This window comes from Oncorhynchus mykiss, chromosome 1 (assembly GCF_057628025.1).
Source record: "Oncorhynchus mykiss isolate SJ-2025 chromosome 1, ASM5762802v1, whole genome shotgun sequence".
NCBI classification, from domain to species: Eukaryota; Metazoa; Chordata; class Actinopteri; order Salmoniformes; family Salmonidae; genus Oncorhynchus; species Oncorhynchus mykiss.
This window is the reverse complement of record NC_143022.1, coordinates 91092745-91109790: the sequence shown is the minus strand read 5'-3', so window position 1 is coordinate 91109790 and position 17046 is coordinate 91092745. Positions and strand designations below refer to the sequence as shown.

At 41.3% G+C, this 17046-nt stretch overlaps 2 protein-coding genes across 3 annotated transcripts in view; both read left to right on the top strand.

Annotated features, from left to right (window-relative positions):
- Positions 1–3964, top strand: part of LOC149985684 (EH domain-binding protein 1-like) — an 86669-nt gene extending 82705 nt beyond the window's left edge. The window contains exons 4-5 of the mRNA XM_090181882.1: positions 1777–1891; positions 2165–3964. Coding sequence (XP_090038008.1) covers positions 1777–1891; positions 2165–2255 — 206 coding nt within the window. The 3' untranslated portion in view covers positions 2256–3964. The remainder of the gene's footprint in view (positions 1–1776; positions 1892–2164) is intronic.
- Positions 3965–8440: 4476 nt separating this feature from the next.
- LOC110531478 (orthodenticle homeobox 1) lies at positions 8441–15209 on the top strand. Of its 2 annotated transcripts, XM_036973645.2 has the most exons (5): positions 8443–8606; positions 8717–8815; positions 10811–11000; positions 11634–11785; positions 13402–15209. In XM_036973645.2, exons 3-5 carry the CDS (start codon positions 10904–10906, stop codon positions 14149–14151), a joined length of 999 nt encoding a protein of 332 aa, XP_036829540.1. In that variant the 5' UTR covers positions 8443–8606; positions 8717–8815; positions 10811–10903; the 3' UTR covers positions 14152–15209. The 2 variants fall into 2 exon arrangements, with proteins under 2 accessions (XP_036829539.1, XP_036829540.1); XM_036973644.2 differs by having other exon boundaries at positions 8441–8815.
- Positions 15210–17046: the final 1837 nt, after the last annotated feature.

Below are 17046 nucleotides of genomic sequence, written 5' to 3'. Positions count from 1 at the left end.
ATTAGTGGTGGTGGTAGTAGTAGTGGTGGTGGTGGTAATAGTATTAGTGGTGGTGGTGGTAATAGTATCAGTGGTGGTGGTGGTAATAGTATCAGTGGTGGTGGTGGTAATAGTATTAGTGGTGGTGGTGGTAATAGTATCAGTGGTGGTGGTGGTAATAGTATTAGTGGTGGTGGTGGTAATAGTATTAGTGGTGGTGGTGGTAATAGTATCAGTGGTGGTGGTGGTAATAGTATTAGTGGTGGTGGTGGTAATAGTATTAGTGGTGGTAGTAGTGGTGGTGGTGGTGGTAATAGTATTAGTGGTGGTGGTGGTAATAGTATCAGTGGTGGTGGTGGTAATAGTATCAGTGGTGGTGGTGGTAATAGTATTAGTGGTGGTGGTGGTGGTAATAGTATCAGTGGTGGTGGTGGTAATAGTATTAGTGGTGGTGGTGGTAATAGTATTAGTGGTGGTAGTAGTGGTGGTGGTGGTGGTAATAGTATTAGTGGTGGTTGTGGTAATAGTATTAGTGGTGGTAGTATCAGTATTAGTGTTGGTGGTGGTGGTAATAGTATTAGTGGTGGTAGTATCAGTATTAGTGGTGGTGGTGGTGGTAATAGTATTAGTGGTGGTGGTGATAGTAGTATCAGTATTGGTAGTGGTGGTGGTAGTATTAGTGGTGGTGGTAGTATCAGTATTGGTAGTGGTGGTGGTAATAGTATTAGTGGTGGTGGTGGTATCAGTAGTAGTGGTGGTGGTGGTAATAGTATTAGTGGTGGTGGTGATAGTAGTATCAGTATTGGTAGTGGTAGTATCAGTATTAGTGGTGGTAGTAGTAGTAGTAGTAGTAGTAGTGGTGGTGGTAGTATCAGTGTTAGTGGTGGTGGTAGAATCACTATTAGTGGTGGTGGTAGTATCAGTGTTAGTGGTGGTGGTAGTATCAGTATTAGTGGTGGTAGTAGTAGTGGTGGTAGTATTAGTGGTGGTGGTGGTAGTATCAGTGTTAGTGGTGGTGGTAGTATCAGTATTAGTGGTGGTAGTAGTAGTAGTGGTAGTATTAGTGGTGGTGGTGGTAGTAGTATCAGTATTAGTGGTGGTAGTAGTAGTGGTGGTGGTAGTAGTTTCAGTATTAGTGGTGGTAGTGGTGGTAGTAGTAGTGGTGGTGGTAGTAGTATCAGTATTAGTGGTGGTGGTGGTAGTAGTATCAGTATTAGTGGTGGTGGTAGTAGTGGTGGTGGTAGTATCAGTATTAGTGGTGGTAGTATCAGTATTAGTGGTGGTGGTAGTAGTGGTAGTGGTGGTGGTAGTAGTGGTGGTAGTAGTAGTATCAGTATTAGTGGTGGTAGTGTCAGTATTAGTGGTGGTAGTGGTGGTGGTTGTAGTGGTGGTGGTAGTATCAGTATTAGTGGTGGTAGTGGTGGTGGTAGTATCAGTATTAGTGGTGGTAGTGGTGGTGGTAGTATCAGTATTAGTGGTGGTAGTGGTGGTGGTAGTATCAGTATTAGTGGTGGTAGTAGTATCAGTATTAGTGGTGGTAGTGTCAGTATTAGTGGTGGTAGTGGTGGTGGTTGTAGTGGTGGTGGTAGTATCAGTATTAGTGGTGGTAGTGGTGGTGGTAGTATCAGTATTAGTGGTGGTAGTGGTGGTGGTAGTATCAGTATTAGTGGTGGTAGTAGTATCAGTATTAGTGGTGGTAGTAGTAGTAGTATCAGTGGTGGTAGTAGTGGTAGATCAGTACTGTAGTAGTATTGTAGTAGTACTGTAGTAGGTGCTAATCTTCTCTCTCCTCTCCAGACTGGCAGAAGACAGAGGCTCAGAAGAGAAGAGAGCAGCTGCTGCTGGATGAACTGGTCATACTGGTCAACAAACGAGACGCGCTGGTCAGAGACCTCGATGCACAGGAGAAACAGTACGTCTCACACACACAGTCACACACACAACCATAAAGAGAGACTGATATCAACCAATAGGGTGACATGCTGCAGGGGGTTAAAGGTCAAATCTGCTCTCCTGGTGCACCGCCGCTCCATTCACAGGTGGCATGGCGACCGTTGCCATGGCACCCGGCCTCTGTGTACAGTCCTGTGTCTGCTGTCTCTCTACCTGTCTCCCTCCTGTATCATGTGACCTCCTGCTCTCTAAACCCCTGACCTCTAACCTTTGACCCGGCTGTGTTCCGCAGGGCGGAGGAGGAAGATGAACACCTGGAGAGAACCCTAGAGCAGAACAAAGGCAAGATGGCCAAGAAGGAAGAGAAGTGTGTCCTTCAATGATTGTCATTTCATTTCACACACACACACACACACACACATATATATATATAGTCTTCGTCCCAAATGACACCCTATATGTCCTATATATTACTTTGACCAGGGCAACATAGTGCACTATATAGGGAATAGAGTGCCTTTTGGGACACAGATACAGACTATAATCATACAAGCATTGTATTATTATTATCTTGACTATTATTATTGTAATTATTATTATTAAATACCGTGATATTGACATATTGTTATTAATATACAATTTCTTGACATTATTATAATTATAATAATTATCATATTGACATATTGTTATTAATATACCATTATATTGACATTATTATAATTATTATTATTATATTGACTATTTGAGAAACCTGTATTTTAAGTTTATTTGAACCCTGAAATTGAAATGATGTTGTTGTTTTTTGGTCAAGGGCTGTGATGGTTTTACTGCTAAACTAAAAGCATGCATCCTAAATGCAACCCTATTCCATATAAAGGGCACTACTTTTGACCAGAGCCCCTCACCATATAGGAAACAGGGAGCCATGTGGGAGGTGTAAAGGCTCTGTAAGGATGAGACCATGATGTCTTGAACCAGCTTTATACTGACATGGAAATGTGTCCTGCTTATACAACACACTAGATTTGTTTTAATTTTGTTGTTGTTGCTTTATCAAGCAAGGTACTTGTATTTTAATATACATATAAATGATGGCATATTACAGCCCAGTGAAAACCTACCACGGGAGGGATTGAATTTCATTCAGACACACACAGCCACCTCTTGGCAGAATGTATCAATGTTGAGGAGCTTGGAGACAGAGATTCCTTTATAGTGGTTTTGAGGTACAGCGCGAGTTGTTTTATTAGGGACGTTGGTGAGGATAGCCAATGATATTATACTGATGTCTATTGTTTCAGTTGGACTTTAAAAACAACAACAACAACAAAAAAAGAGTATAATTCACGATATCAGTATTTTCAAGCCATGTTTATTACTTGACTGTGTGTAATGTTTTTAATGGTAATATCTCAAGATGCAGTTCATAAACCGAAAAACTGTTATGATTTTTTTTTTTTTTTTTCGCTTGAATGCGGTTAACCAAACATTTCAGAAGAAGAGCTGGCTCGGTGATAAGGAAGAGGGGGGGATAAGGGGGAGGTACGGAGGAAGAGTAGAGGGGTAAGGAGCAGAGTTGAGGCGGGGGTCGTGTCCAACATTTTGTATATTTCATCACCGCTCTGACAACGGCATACAAAAAAACTTTTTTTCCCGGATCAATTCCGCAAGCAGTTGAAAGCAAATAAAGCAGAATAACTTTTATTTAATTGCCGTTTTATAGTCGGTAGTAGGAATTCTACGGGCTATAGGTGTTATTAGTGAACCAGCATCACGACACAACCATGTCATATTCTTGCATTTCTTGCTTTTTAATCAAAAGGGCGTTTTGTTTATATTTATTGTACACATACTGAAGAAGAGATCATGTGTTGCTTTTATTTGTGCTTCGATCTCCTGGTTCCAACAATAGAAATGTAATTATCAGAAAGGGCATATAGCCCATCAGATCATTCTAGTAGTTATATTTCTATCGGTTCCACTACATCCGAATGCAGCTGCTGTCTGAAACGTGTGAACATTTACCTGTGTGATTATTTATTCCACTGTCGTAACACAAGTCTTCAATAAAGTCCGAAACTTTCATACTCCATTGCAGGTGTTTGGTGATGTGTGTTTTTTGGAGCTCTGTGGAGTAGACTAGGCTACTAGCTCTCTCGCACACAACTTTACCGGAGGCCTCTGAATATTGGCGGTCTCTGAAATATAATATTGATACTCTATTGGATCGTGAGTGTTTGAGCAACAATTGAGGCCTATATTTGAATTGTTTTAAAAAATATAGGTTTTCCTTGTAGCCTACAAATAATGAATAGTATTAGTATTGTTTATAATGTGACATTGTCTTCGTTTCATTTGTTACATCCTAGCTTCTGTGAAATTTTAAATCGTTTTTAAATGTTGCTTTAATTGAATTGTTTTGCAATATTCGACATTTCTGAAATATTCCAACAACGAGGTAAGCCTAGTTGGGCCATAGTTGTTGCCCATTTGCAAGTGGTAGGCTACATTTTCTACATTAAAAGTAAATTATGTTTGTAAAAGTTGTTCAAATGCTAGTGTGCTTTTCGTTGAAATAGAACAACAGAAGTGTTTTAATGTCTAACTGTAGACACTGGCGAGCCGCGCGTTTAGCCACGCTTATTACATACAGCTCTGCTGAATTCCCCTGCGCTTTATGCATGTTTATAAATTAGTATTTTCGTCCGGTTTTCTTTGAGCTCGATGCGGAGTAGCCTATATAGCCTTTTCCTCGGAGGAAGATTAGCCCAAATCACTTTGTACGGAGAACAGATGCTGTCCCGCTCTCCCTCGCCTGGTTTTGACGCAGAGGAAAAGGCAAGGGGGTTTGAGTTGAATTGGAGAGGCGCGGAGCTGGAGACCGTGTGGTGGTTTTGGAGCCATGGTCACAGGCAGCAACCACTCCCTCTCTCTCGCTCATCCATCCCCGATTAAATAAAGAAAATAGGTTTTGACAGCTGACCTCCTCCCTGGCCTTTCTAATACTTTCCAATTAATTTGCTGATCGGTTCCCTGCTTGGGACCGACTGTACCTCCATACATATTACGTCCCCCAAGGCGCTTTGTTTCTAGGTAGTATTATACCGCAGTTATCACGGGTTGGCTATAATCTGTTGAATAAAGCTGCGCGCTGTAATGGCGGTCACAAACGATTACACCCCAGTCGGTGAAGGACATTTGTTTGTTGCCTTAACAAATCACAGAGCTTTGACGGAGGAAAAGGAGAGAGAGGTGGTGTGGGGGTGGGGGGGGGGGGGGGGGGTAGACTGTAATAATGCATTACAGTGGTGGTGGTGGTGGTGGTGGTGTGGGGGGGTAGACTGTAATAATGCATTACAGTGGCAGCATGGAGTGTGTGATGTAAATGATGTGATGAAGGTCTGAAATAACGGTGTAATTATTTTGTCATTTATCTACTCCGGCTGTTTAAACACACTTGGACTATTTATTTATAATATCCTTCACGCTGTGTTTACTTATGTCCGAATTTTTGGTTCGGCTAAAGTCTCGTTTTATGATTATGAAATAGATGTTTGATTAGCTTTGATTTTGGCCCATCCATTTATTTATTGAATTATGCTATAAAACAAATTGTATGGATTTCCTTTTGAAAATATGGAATAATAAACTTAAATGCAAAATATGGAACTTTAAATCGTTTAATTTTAGAGTAGGCGATTAGGCCTATATGAATTTGATTTATTTAGCAAAAAAATAAACACTTGTCACCTTTCTCAATTTATAGCCAACTTGAAATGTGCGCTTTATGCTGCGGTTTATCCAGACTTTTAAAGTGTTCTCTTTGTATGTTTGTCATTTTCTAAAAGTCTCGATAAAAGACTAATCAGTCCAGATGATTGAATAGGATACATCGTATTATTCGGAAAGATTTCGATTTGTAATTTTCCAACAACTCAAAGGAATACTTTCTTACCTGTGTGTGTACCATGCATGGTCGCCTTATGGTCCTAAATTAGCCAAGCAGACGATAAAAATACCTATAGTTTTTAATATATACGCATAGTGATGTATATATATATATATATATACATTTTACAGCTAATATAAAGGAACGTCTGAAACGCGCATCGTAAACAGCATCTTTTGGAGCTCTGCAGCCGCATGGTGTAGAATCCTCGTTGTGCGTTGCGAGCGGTTTGTCTCCAGAGTATTGTGGCTCGTGGAGGCTTTGAAGTCTGTGGCCTCACCTCACAGGTGCTGGGAACTGCTCGGCAAGTCTGAATTATACCTTCCTGCGTCGAAAAATGTACCAAGGGACCCATGTAGCCCACCGTTCCCCTCTTCTTACAATATCGTATTTTATGCTTCATCGTTTTAACAAGCTCCGACAACATCCGCGAGCCCTTCTCTTCCTCTTCCAATCCTGCCGGCTAAAGGGACAAAACTTTTTCCCCTCCTCTCCTCTCCTCACACTCGCTTCCTAATCCTAGGCTTTACGAGCTCAGCATTAAGAAAATTCGACAGCAATTTGGGATTAGACAAAATACTCTTATTACAAAAGGTTGGTGCAACTTGATAACTTGATACTTGTTCGGGGTTTATCACAGTCTCAACCAACATCAGGAGGAAAAACAAGAAAATATGGCCTCAAATTTTCATGCAGAATTTAAGAATTACACGTCTCTTTTGTGTTGGGATTGAGTACTATATATTTTTTTGCATAATGATTTCACTCGTGGGAATTAAATCGTCCTCGTGGTTTGTTTGAGTGGGTGATGGAATTTAGTCCGGGCTGGGCTGGAGCCATGGTCAAGGCCTGGGCCTTCTCTCTCTCAATTCAAATTCTCTCGCTCTGCCTCTCGAGTTGTAATAACACCAGGGCCTATAGAGGCCACGGCATCACTATGCGTCTATATAGACTTTCACACACAACTCAACAAATAACTTTCTTCCTCCTTTTCGTTTCCCGTCCACAGCAGCGTCTTTCTTTTCAAGTGTCGATGCCTTTTTCTAAGCTATAGAAGGAACCGAAAGGCTGTCTGATTGGATGGGCCTATATAGTACACATGTCATTTCGTTCCTACAGGCCACGGTCACTTGCTTTGAACATTTGCTCGCTTTCAGCTCGCACCTCAAAATGAGTTGATTTTGTGAGATCAACAAAAGAAGCCGAGCGAGTTCTTATTAACGTCCAGCGAGCATCTCCTCCTCGCGACCCTTTGAGAAACGGTTATGGCAACAGTGCACCCCCCCCCCCCCCCCCATGATATTCTGTTACGAGTATTTTGTTGAGGGCATTTCTTTACGAGGGGGGTTGCAAAGGGAGATTTAGCAATTATTGGATTTGATTCCGTGGCTCGAGAATGGATCCCGTCTTTTTATTTTTATGTGTGCTGAATTCATTTCTTTTTTTCCTGGATCGGTAGAGTTTTCCTTGGTTTTCTTGTCTGTGAGTTGAAGGTCTATCCCTGTTAAATTTAACGCCGACCATTCTGAAATGTAATTCTAAGTGGGGGATTAGAACTAATTCATATTCATGAGCTGGAGGTCACAATAAAAAATGAAAATGGATCAATTGAACTTTTTTTTCCCTTTTATTTACGTCACATTCTCTCTTTTGAAAGACATTCCTCAAATGTATTGAATGGAATATGTTTTTTTTTTCAAAGGATAATTTATACGTGCTTTCTCATCGACCGATTCTCTTAGGAGAAATGGGTTATATGTTGTTGGTCAACTAACCACGGAATTAGAATATAAATGTCTTGGCTTCTTCTGGCTGGAACAGCGCCATTTAAGGTTTTTTTTTGTGTGACCTGAACATAAAGGCCCACACGCCCCGGCAGAAATATAGGCTGGATAAAAAAAGAAAATCGACTTGCTTAAATGTGTATTATTTTTATGCTATTTCTGGTAGCCTATTAGTTCCGTGTTTTTGAAAAATATATTTTTAAAAATAAACATTAAATTCGAAATACCAAATGTTTTATCTGGACAAGTTAGACATCTCATGATGATGTTTGTAAAACGTATTTTTTCCCCCAGTTATTGACAATGTTTTAAAAAGTATATTCGACTAGGTTATAGCTTGCATTTATTCTCAACCACAGATTAAAGAGTCGGTTTTGGGGCCTGTTAATTTTCACTGTTGCCGTTCCTTTTTGATAAAAGTATAAATAATAAACGTCTATTTAAGAATAAAATAATTGTAATTTCTGTCATGACCCTTTTTTCTCTCCAAAATAGGTAAACCTAGCCTATATAATATTTGCCAAATTGGTTAGATTAGAATTCCGTATTGCGTCAGGCTGTTAATTTGATGCGTAAATGGTCTGTTTAGACGAGTACACTGCAAAAACTGCTCGTATGAGCCACTTTGCCAGTCTGTCTGAAATGTTTTCCGCTTTTGAGAATATGTCCGGGCTGGGTTTGTCCGGGTTTGTTTTCTCGACCGAAAGGGGAGGGGCTTCTACAGCTACTCTGAGCGCTGAGTGGCAGCCCCCACTGTCTGTCAGAGAGAGGACGCTCACTGATTGGATAGAGTGGGCGGCTCGGCAGGTGTCCTACGCTCATAGAGGGGCAAGGGTAGTGGGAATGTGATCAATCTCCATCCGTCTACATTAGCAATCACCCTAACACAGTGACAGACACCACGCAAAACTCAAGCAAATTAGTTTGATTTATTTGGTTTTTAAAAACCCGGAAACCTTCACGATCGACTAACAGGGAAACAACGACAGGGCACGCGCTGGGTGAGAAGTGAGAACCAATAGGCTACAGCTCTTCTCCATAATGCACAGTTCGCACTATATTTGTTTTTGAGTTGCCGTCTTGAGTTCTCTGTCTTCGGGTTGCCATCCAGACTTCCTCGGTATTGGTGGATAGCCGCATTAGATTCATCTGGTCGCCTTTACCAGGCTACTAAAGGGGAGAAGCTTTTGGATAGGAAGGAGAGAAAAAGGTACGTTACTTTAATGCTTTAGATTGAAGTTGGAGGATACTTTTTCAATCCTTATTTATGTGTAAATTAGTTTGTCCTGCATTTGAAACAACCTTTAGGCCAAATAAACACAGCCTGTATACATTTATCACTGTCTCCGATTGCCACACAACGCAACCAGTAGGAAATGCAGGTTAAAGTCCTATAACAATATGTGCGCGTTTTGATTCGTACTCCCATTGTCTAATCTATTATTAAATGAATGATCAATTAATACTTGTCAAATCCCCTGAGTGGGCGACTTCAAGTTGAATTCGATTTTTTTTAATTTAAACGAGTTGTCAACTTCTTCGAATGTAACTAGGGCCTAATCATTTTAGATTTTCATTTCAATTGAAGCATGCTATTTTCTTTTGTGTGTGTGGGGGGGGGGGGGGGGGGGGGGGGGGGATAAAATGTCTAAACTACTTAGTAGATAATTGGAGAGGCGTGTATGGGGTTTTGTTAAATGTATTTTGCTGATAAGGAGTCTTCTGAAATGGTCACCCCCGAGGATTAATCTAAATTCTAATTGGGTTCATTTGCACGAAGATGTCTCCTTTTCAAATCACTCCTTAAACAGAGCAGGGGCTGAAAATGCCGTTTTTAAAGAACCGTCCGAATACACAGAAATAAGAGCCGCTGTTTGGGCCGCACAGCACGGGGGCCAGATAGTCATCTCGCTGAATAGAAGAGATGAGTTTCCGCTCGTTAACGTCAATTTAATTTCCAGCTTTTTAATTTTGGATTGTCCCCCCCACCCCTCCGTGCACGTTGGTAGCCTAACGATAATTGGAAGTGGCAAGTGAAATGTTGGCTTCTAAATGTCAACAACCAACCGATACAGTGAAGCGTGGCCATGTTTTTAGGTTATACCTTTCCAGCTATATTGGGCTACTTAAGGACTCCGCTTTGTACTTATGCTAAACTAACTTTTTTTGTAATAGAATGAGCCCGAAAGCTGTAAATAGTAGTTGATTAGTAAAACAAGTGTTTCCTAATGGGTGTCATTCAGGGCTCAAAGACTGAGTTTCTATTAGACTGTTTCAGTTTGAGAATAAATGAGACTATGGGAACGAGGCCTACTTACACGTACACATCCCCGGACCAGAGCAACTTTCTTTGGCCCTATCAAAAAAACATTTCTCAAACTGGAATTATTAACCTATAGCACCATAGTTTGACACAGCTCTCATCGAGATATATGTATATTTATAACTATTTTCTGAGTTGATTTAGTTCGACAGCCTACATGCCACGGGGTAGAGACAATGGCCCATACTGACGGTGTGTAATTGAGTCCAACGGATTCAAGTGGGGTGCATATCAAGCCGATAGCCCAACACTTCGGCTTTATGTAACATGTTATTCAACAAGATGGGATAAACGACAAAAAGGAGATTATGCACAATTATGATGAAGTCAAATCTGGCCAATCCAGTTCAGACACAAGGCATCGGACGTTAGTTTTATCTTCTGGGTTCTAGGAAACGGCTCACACATATTAATAAAAAGGGAATAATGGATTTATTTAGCTAGTTTAATTAACACCTGCAGATGTTTTTGGTAGAATAGACGCCAACACTACATTATGTTCCATGTAGAGACTATACGACATTTAAAAAGCCATACATACACACCACGCAGTTTTAACCCACAACCGAATTAATTTAATGAATACATTTGTTTTGAGATTATTTTATATACATACACGCACTCTTCAAGATGAATCATAGTGAGTATTATAGTTGGGAATACTACATCAGACCTGTACTGTAGGTCTAAATTCAGAGACGCAAAGAGGAAAATATTATTTGTAAATCACGGAATGTCCAACTAAACTATATTTTGTTAAACTTTGGAAATCATAACCAGGCCATTCCCAACGCATCTCAAAGGAAGAAAAACAGCACTGATCCAGCACTGATTTACATCGAACTATTTGTCTTAATCCATAATTTTTTTGTATTTTTGCAGTGCACTTACATCGGCCCCTCTCTCGTCAAGCTGCAACATCGGGGGAAATCGAACTATTGGCAAGATCTGGGGGGACCCGTGACTGCCTCTAGCATGATGTCATACCTCAAACAGCCCCCCTACGGCATGAATGGCCTAGGGCTCAGCGGCTCCGCCATGGACCTACTGCACCCGTCTGTGGGCTACCCAGGTAGGGATAAGCGCCTCGCATCCGCCCGTGTTTGAGTGGAATGTGTTAGCAAAACAGGTTCTGGATGTCAGGCTAGCTCGGTGCACGGCCCATCGCCCGGGGCTCACACACTCTGAGATGTCTCTCTCCAAATGGAAATGTAACCAATAAGGACAAACCTATAGGCAGTAACCAAACATACAACATGTCTGAACAGCCAACGATAATGTCCGCAGTGTACCCGCTGCTGGTTTCGACCTGGTCCGGGCTTGAGGACACCACATGTTGGATAAAGATAGTATTGATTCTGAGGGTAATAGGCTACAACTCGAAATCAAACTTTATTTGAAGTGGATTTACGCATGTTTAGCCATGAAAAAGTGAAAATAAATATCCCAATTGTGGAAACTAAAAATCGATTGTATTTTTTGATAGTTTAATTTTTGTATAGTTGGTAGGCTACATCGATATACAATTTGATATTTCTTATCTCATTATAACATAATGAAATGTTGACTGGTAGGACAAAAATAGACTAGCTCAATATAATTCGTGCCACTTGAGCAATAGTCTTCATATGATTAGTGTTTCTGCTCAAAATAGACAAATCATTTTAAAGCTTTCATTTCAAATCTCTTACTCTCTCTGTTTCAGCGACGCCTAGAAAACAGCGTCGTGAACGCACCACGTTCACGCGCTCGCAGTTGGACATCCTCGAGTCGCTCTTTGCTAAAACTAGGTATCCGGATATCTTCATGCGCGAAGAGGTCGCACTGAAAATTAACCTTCCGGAATCCAGGGTCCAGGTAAAATGTCAACTTTTTTTAAACGGCATTCGCTCTGCTTTTTGTGAGACAGCGATTCATTAATCTCAGGGATTGGTTCAAGGATTAGGGTTGTTGTAACCAACTCAATGACGCACAGTATAGCCGCCCACCCCTGTAGCCCCCTCTTATGTTCCATGGAAAAGATATACTTTACTTAAGCCATACTTCTCACGGCTAGGAGTTAGCTTCAATAGTGCCGCAATGACGTTTCCCTATAAAGTCATTGAGTTTATATTAGTGATTTGGTGAGCTATTGACTGGGTAGCCTCTATATACATATAGTATTGGCTATACCACGTGACTATCTGAGGAATGGTGGTGTTTGTTATCTGTAGTTCATTCAATAGTTGTTATCAAAACTGACTGCCATCCAGGGTAGTGATGACTAGACCTAAAATATGAACACCAATTAAAGGTTCACTGTCGGATGCCATAAAAACAGTCTCTTCCTCCACATATGAACTCCTGGTAATTTATTGGGTAAATGGCCGACGTTTCAGCATCACTTTGCCTTCTTCAGGGTGCCGACATGCCATTTATTATTATTTTCTTGGATATAGCTTTGTTAAATTTAACATAAGTCTCTCACACACAGTCCTATGGGCTACTCATGTTCTGAGCAAATGGGTTTTAAAAGGCATGAGGTCGGCACCAAGGCCAACCTCTCACCATTTTTAAGTTGTTGTTAGAATGCGTGTGAAACCAAATGCTCTACATGATCCTCCCCTCTTGGTGCTATAGAGTTACTCTGCTCTGAAGAGAAACTCTATCACCTGTTATCTACAAGGGTGGCATCCCAAATGGCACTCTATTCCCTACATAGTGAACTAATTTTGATCAGTGCCCTATGGGACACCCTATGGACCCTGGTCAAAAGTAGTGCACTATGTAGGGAATAGGGTGCCATTTGGGACACACATAAGGTATGAAACTAGAGACTCATGCTGCTAGAAGGGAACGGGCCTGGGTGGAAATTAACATTGATACCTAATAACACCAATTTACCTCCATAATGTTGTTCTATCATGGCCTTTTCCCTTTAGAAATGTACTGTGAGAGCCTGTTGTATCGGATGGCTGGGTTGCTAACTCTTGGTTTGGTTAGGTGTGGCTTTAACATTTGGTTGGTTGCGTTTGGTTCGGTTTTAATGGTTGATAGGTTCTGTTTGGTTCTAGGTGTGCTTTAACAGTTGGTTCTCTGTTTGGTTCTAGGTGTGCTTTAACAGTTGGTTCTCTGTTTGGTTCTAGGTGTGCTTTAACGTTTGGTTCTCTGTTTGGTTCTAGGTGTGCTTTAACGTTTGGTTCTAGGTGTGCTTTAACGGTTGATTCTCTGTTTGGTTCTAGGTGTGCTTTAACAGTTGATTCTCTGTTTGGTTCTAGGTGTGCTTTAACGGTTGATTCTCTGTTTGGTTCTAGGTGTGCTTTAACAGTTGGTTCTTTGTTTGGTTCTAGGTGTGCTTTAACAGTTGATTCTCTGTTTGGTTCTAGGTGTGCTTTAACAGTTGATTCTCTGTTTGGTTCTAGGTGTGCTTTAACAGTTGATTCTCTGTTTGGTTCTAGGTGTGCTTTAACAGTTGATTCTCTGTTTGGTTCTAGGTGTGGTTCAAGAACCGAAGGGCGAAGTGTCGGCAGCAGGCACAGAGCGGCAACAGTACCAAGGCCCGTCCGGCCAAGAAGAAGTCCTCTCCGGCGAGGGAGAGCACCGGGTCGGAGAGCAGCGGCCAGTTCACCCCGCCTGCCGTCTCCAGCGCAGTCTCCTCCTCTTCTTCCTCCTCCTCCACCAATCACGCGGGGGCGGGCCTCAGCAACACCTCTACCTCCATCAGCACCGTCTCATCTATTTGGAGTCCCGCCATCTCCCCGGGCAACGGCCCGTTAACACCCGCCTCCGCCCCGCCGCTCGCCGAGCCCCCAGGACCCCCGTCCAACGCCTCCTGCATGCAGCGGTCGGTCTCAGGGTCGGTCTCGGCCACCTCCTCCTATCCCATGTCCTACAACCAGACGACAGGCTACGGCTCCTACAACCCTACCCCGTCCAGCTCCTACTTCAGCGGGGTGGACTGCGGCTCCTACCTGGCCCCCATGCACTCTCACCCACACCACCAGCTCAGCCCCATGACGGCCTCTTCTATGTCGGGTCACCCGCACCACCACATCAGTCAGTCTTCAGGACACCATCACCACCACCATCACCAGGCTTACGGAGGCACTGGCCTGGCCTTCAATGGTTCAGACTGCTTGGATTATAAAGAGCAGACAGCGGCCTCCTCGTGGAAACTCAACTTTAATGCCAGTGACTGCTTGGACTACAAAGACCAGGCCTCCTGGAGGTTCCAAGTCTTGTGAGGACTACAAAGACCAGGGGACTCATGTCTTGTGATTGGTTTACTTTTTTTTTCTCCCTTCTGTATTTTCTCTCCTTCCCTATTTGGTTTCCTCACTCATCATTTGTTGATTTTTAAAGAGAAAAAAGTATATGAACTTTAAAAAGTAACAGCAATTATAGTTTGGATGGACAGAAGCTCATTGATTGGACTTATTTTATTATTTTCAATAAACGGTCCCTTTTTACGCTTATGAAAACAAATTGAGAGAGGGCTGTGGGCTTGATTGAAAAGTCGTTTTTACTTTTGTCAATGAAGAAATGTTTCGACCTTTTAACTATGGACTGTTTTAACAAATGTTGTTTCAACCAAACTTCTGTGACCACTAGCGTCCTCCTGTCCTGGCTCTGGCGATGCACTCATGTCTGTCCCTGGAAAGATGAGGATTACCTACCGTCACCGTGCCAGTGCACGCGCTGCTTACCTCCGTCCATTTCCAATCAAATCCTGTTTTTATTTCTGAAATGTGTTATTTTTAGGATGAAAGATATTTTAGTCAGCGACGTAAAGGCGTTGAAATATGTATATATGTATTTGGGTCAGTTACAGTGACCACGTTTAGTTGGTGTTTCTGAATTTGAAATTGTTTAATAAGAACTTTGAAAAAACTATAGCCGATGTAAATCATTCCAAAGATAACGAATTGGCCATGAAGTTCCATTTTTTTTTTTATATATATACGTTTTCCTTTATAGACAAAATACATTAGACAACTTGAAATGTCCTGGAGAAACGAAATGAGAAAATATAAAAGTAAAACATCATGCTCAATCAGGACTGCAGTTTTTTCAAAAGGAAAAGCTCTTTTTAAAAGTTAAAGAATATTTCGAACATACCTCCTGACTCTGGCATTTGTCAATCGTAAAATTTGACATATTTTAACAATGGCACTTGACTTCCTGTTGGAGTCAAATGAATCCTTTTTAAGAATGTGGATTTGCTGTTCCAAGATGCCAGTGAAATGTTGAATGTATCTCAAGGCGAACACCCTTATCCATTCAATAAAGATCCGTCAACTCATATTTCTTAGTGGATTCTGTGTTTGACCCGAATTAGCCTACCATTTCACCCAGTGCTTGACTTGGACTGATATAGGTGCCTGTACTGGTTTTATGTGCAGGTAGGCATAGCCTATGCCCTAATTTATGTAGGATTCCTGTTTCCATGTAAACAAGTCACACTTTGTTTTATATGCGTGTTGAACTGTTAATTAGACTAAGTGTAGGCCTAACGGGGTGAATTGATGCCAATGACTCCCATAATTAAAACAAGTTAAAATACATCGTGTAGGGCCTACAGGACATTTTACATTTAAGAGTGTTTATTTAATCCCTGTGGTCAAATTGAAACGCTGAAATCACTTATTGCTTTAGGGAAATTAAACGAATGTTTTTTTTGACATGCAGCGTTAAAACGCTTTAAATATTTAGTCTGTCACATTTTGATCACGGAGTAATTGAATGCGCATATTATTACAAACGTGCGGTTTTTCAGTGTAGCGCCGAGAGTCGCGTTTATTCCAAATAACCTGGAAGAATTTCACCGCCTCTGATGCGGTAATTACGTAGGTGGGGCCGGGTTAGCGGGTCAAAAAGCGGAGAGGGAGGCAGCTCGAGGGCATAAACCCATTAAAAAAAGGGAAAATCGGCGGCGTTTTGGCAAGGTTGTTAAGACGTGCATGTTTTAACAGTGTGCGAAGGCCACGCGGATAATGATACTGTCAGAGGAAGATCCAACATGGTTGAACTCTGAAGGCTAAGACCAAAAACAATCTTTGACAAGGCACCGTTCTTTATTAGTTGTAGGCTTTGTAGTTATAATAGTTAGAATTGGACTATTTCATTTTAGCTGCACAGGATCTTTCTTCTAGGAATACAGGCATAATGCACAGGCCATCTATTTGCAACAAACCTGAAAGTTGATTAAGGGACCTATCAACAAATCCCAGATTGCCCCTTTAATGATGAATAGTATGCAGTACCAGCTAAATAAACACACTGGGGGTGCGTCCCAAATGGCACCTATATTTCCTACATAGTGGAGAATAAAAATGGAATACGGTTCCATTTGAAATCCGCAGCCTCTTGCTAACTAGAACATTATACATGTTTGTTCGAGTATGCCCGCGTGCGCTTTGAGACATCTGCGACACCGCGAGTGTACACAAACACGCTGGCAGGATTTGTTAAATCTGCATCAAACATTTGCAACCAATCTTGGGTATTTTTTTAGCCTCGTGCTCTTACGTGAAACACTTTCCAACAAACACGACCAGGACTTGAGAATTAGAAATTGGATTTGGCACAACGGAATTGGTTTGACGCATAGGTCAGGTGGAACATTCGATCTAAAACATTTTTCAGAACGGTCCATTTCATGGTCCCTTACTTTATAATTTCGTTAAATAAATAGTTGCCTATGTCTCCTATATTTAGACGATTAATAAACATAAGGCTACCATTTTGTTTTTAAAATACTGCTGGGACTTATTAATTCAAAAGATTTCTCTAATTATGTAAAAAGTTGATTATGTAATGTGTTGCCCTATTCGGTGTAAACTCGCATATTCCATACTCTCTCACTATCTATCCTGTGTTGTCCATTACTTCTGTATAAACTAATCACGCAAGGGATAAAGGACTGGATTAGCTTGAATCCGTTTTGTTTTAAACATCCACCCATGAAATAAAAATAAAGTCCTTTTCGTTCAGACATATACATGCTACATAATAAAAATAAATACTGTAAAATATGACTAGGATAATTGGCTTTGCACATGTTGGCAATGACAGCGTATGTTAGTTACACAACTTCCGATACGGCAATAGAATAGCATGTACAGTTTCATACAGAAAAC

Coding starts and splice junctions, on each gene's coding strand:
- LOC110531478 (XM_036973644.2), top strand. CDS start 10,904: ATGATGTCATACCTCAAACAGCCCCCCTACGGCATGAATGGCCTAGGG. Junction 11,001..11,633: donor CCCGTCTGTGGGCTACCCAG/GTAGGGATAAGC, acceptor TCTCTGTTTCAG/CGACGCCTAGAAAACAGCGT. Junction 11,786..13,401: donor TTCCGGAATCCAGGGTCCAG/GTAAAATGTCAA, acceptor GTTTGGTTCTAG/GTGTGGTTCAAGAACCGAAG.